At 48.3% G+C, this 1,980-nt stretch overlaps 1 gene segment (V, D, J or C); it reads left to right on the forward strand.

Annotated features, from left to right (window-relative positions):
• Positions 1-1,041: 1,041 nt before the first annotated feature.
• LOC116863538 lies at positions 1,042-1,545 on the forward strand (the record flags this gene model as incomplete). The annotated part of the segment is given in 2 exon segments: positions 1,042-1,151; positions 1,233-1,545. Coding segments are annotated over 2 exon segments (359 nt in total), but the record flags the coding sequence as incomplete, so codon positions are not given.
• Between the last annotated feature and the right edge of the window lie 435 nt (positions 1,546-1,980).

The following is a 1,980-nucleotide window of genomic DNA, read 5'->3' on the forward strand; positions in this document are numbered from 1 at the left end:
CCATCTGTGTTCAGGGTGGAGAAAGAACCATGTAGGTTGGATTTTAGGTGGGGTTTTTTTTGTTTGTTTGAATTCAGTTAACAACACATAATACATCATTAGACTCAGATGTCATATTCGATAATGCCTCAGTTGTATATATGGATTTCTGTTCCATGGATGTAACTAGAGGGTATTACGCTGAGTGAAATAAGTCAATCAAAGAAAGACAATTATCATATGCTTCAAGCATATGTGGAATATAAAAAGTAGAGGATCATAGGGGAAGGGAGGGGAAACTGAATGGGATGACCTGAGACAGGGAGACAAACCATGAGATACACAGAACTATAGGAAACAAAGTGAGGGTTATGGAAGGGAAGTGGGTGGGGGCAATGGGGTAACTGGGTGGCAGGCATTGAGGAGGTCATATGATGTGATGAGCACTGGATGTTGTACACAATGATGAATTACTGAACACTACATCTGAAACTAATAATGTACTTTACCTTGGCTAATTGAATTTAAATAAAATTAAAAAAAAAGAAAAGAATATCCACATAACACCCAGTCTCTCTGCCTTGCCCTCCACACGAATGAGCTTGTTTCCTTATATAAATGCTGGAGTATAGTTCCAAACATCCCTTTTGTAGGTGGATTGCCATCATCTGGAACCCCATATCTGATTTGTGGGAGCAAATGACCCAAACTGGGCAATCAGCAGGGTCTGGAGTCTGGACAACTGCTTGTCCTCCAGGTTTGTGAACAGGTAATTCTGCAGGTTGAACTTGCAGCCCACTGTTGGACAGCCTGGCAATGGAATAAAAGAGCACATTCATAAGGTTTCTAAACGTTCATCAGCTCCAGCACAAACCCTCTCAAGCAACTGGTGCTAGAGAACATCTCAGGCAGGACTGGAGCCTAGATCACTAGGACCAGGCTCAGTGGGTCCTCGCACCACTCAACATGGGTTCACCAAGAACTGGTGACTGTCACCAGGGTTCAGGATCTTTAATGCCTCCCCTCCTCCATGGGAACCCACATGCAAATCACCTGGGGTGCTCCCAGAAGAAATAGACATCACAGGCAGAGGTCAGCGTGCTGGGTATCCATCCTGCAGGCAACCATGCAGCTGCTGTGGTCCCTCCTCTGCCTTCTGAGAGCTCCCCTGGGTGAGGATCTGGGGCCTCTGGGTTAGACAGTGGCCTTTCTGTGGGATGGGACAGACTCACCATGACTCTCCTTGTCCCCAGGTGTCCTGTCTCAACTTACACTTCAGGAGTCGGGCCCAGGACTCGTGAAGCCCTCACAGACACTCTCTCTCACATGTGTTGTCTCCGGGGGCTCTGTCACCAGCACTTATTATTGGCACTGGATCCACCAGCACCCTGGAAAAGCACTGGAGTGGATGGGCTACTAGTACAAGCTACAACCTGGATTTCCAAGGCCGCATCTCCATCACTGCTGACACATCCAATAAACAGTTCTCCCTGCAGCTGAGTTCCGTGACCACCGAGGACACAGCCGTGTATTACTGTGCTAGAGGCACACTGAGGAGAAATCATTGTGAGCCCAGACACAAACCTCCCTGCAGGGGCACAGGAGGGGCGGGGCTGCAGGTGGTCCCAGAATCCAGCAGGGGGTACTCAGGACACCAGGGAGCTCTCAGGACACCTGGGGACACTCAGGTCACCAGGGGGAACTCAGGTCACTTTCCGGAGCTCAGGTCACCACAGGGTGCTCAAGAGACAAGGGGCGCTCAGGACAGAAAGGGTACTCAGGTCACCATGGGGCGCTCAAGACCCACCAATACCCTTTCCACACCAGAAGCAGGTGCAGGTGAAGATTAAACGCATGTTTCCTGGCACAGTTTGGGGCTTCCTTTCCATAAAGCAGTTTCCCCAATGAGATTTTCTAGAATTATGATTTGTTCTTACTTCTTACGTCTATGAATTGAAACGTTGGCTATAATAGGAAAAAACTATATGTACATGCACAAAA

The sequence above is a fragment of the Lontra canadensis genome, unplaced genomic scaffold (genome assembly GCF_010015895.1).
Source record: "Lontra canadensis isolate GAN:19392208 unplaced genomic scaffold, GSC_riverotter_1.0 scaffold1535, whole genome shotgun sequence".
In the NCBI taxonomy this organism is placed as follows: domain Eukaryota; kingdom Metazoa; phylum Chordata; class Mammalia; order Carnivora; family Mustelidae; genus Lontra; species Lontra canadensis.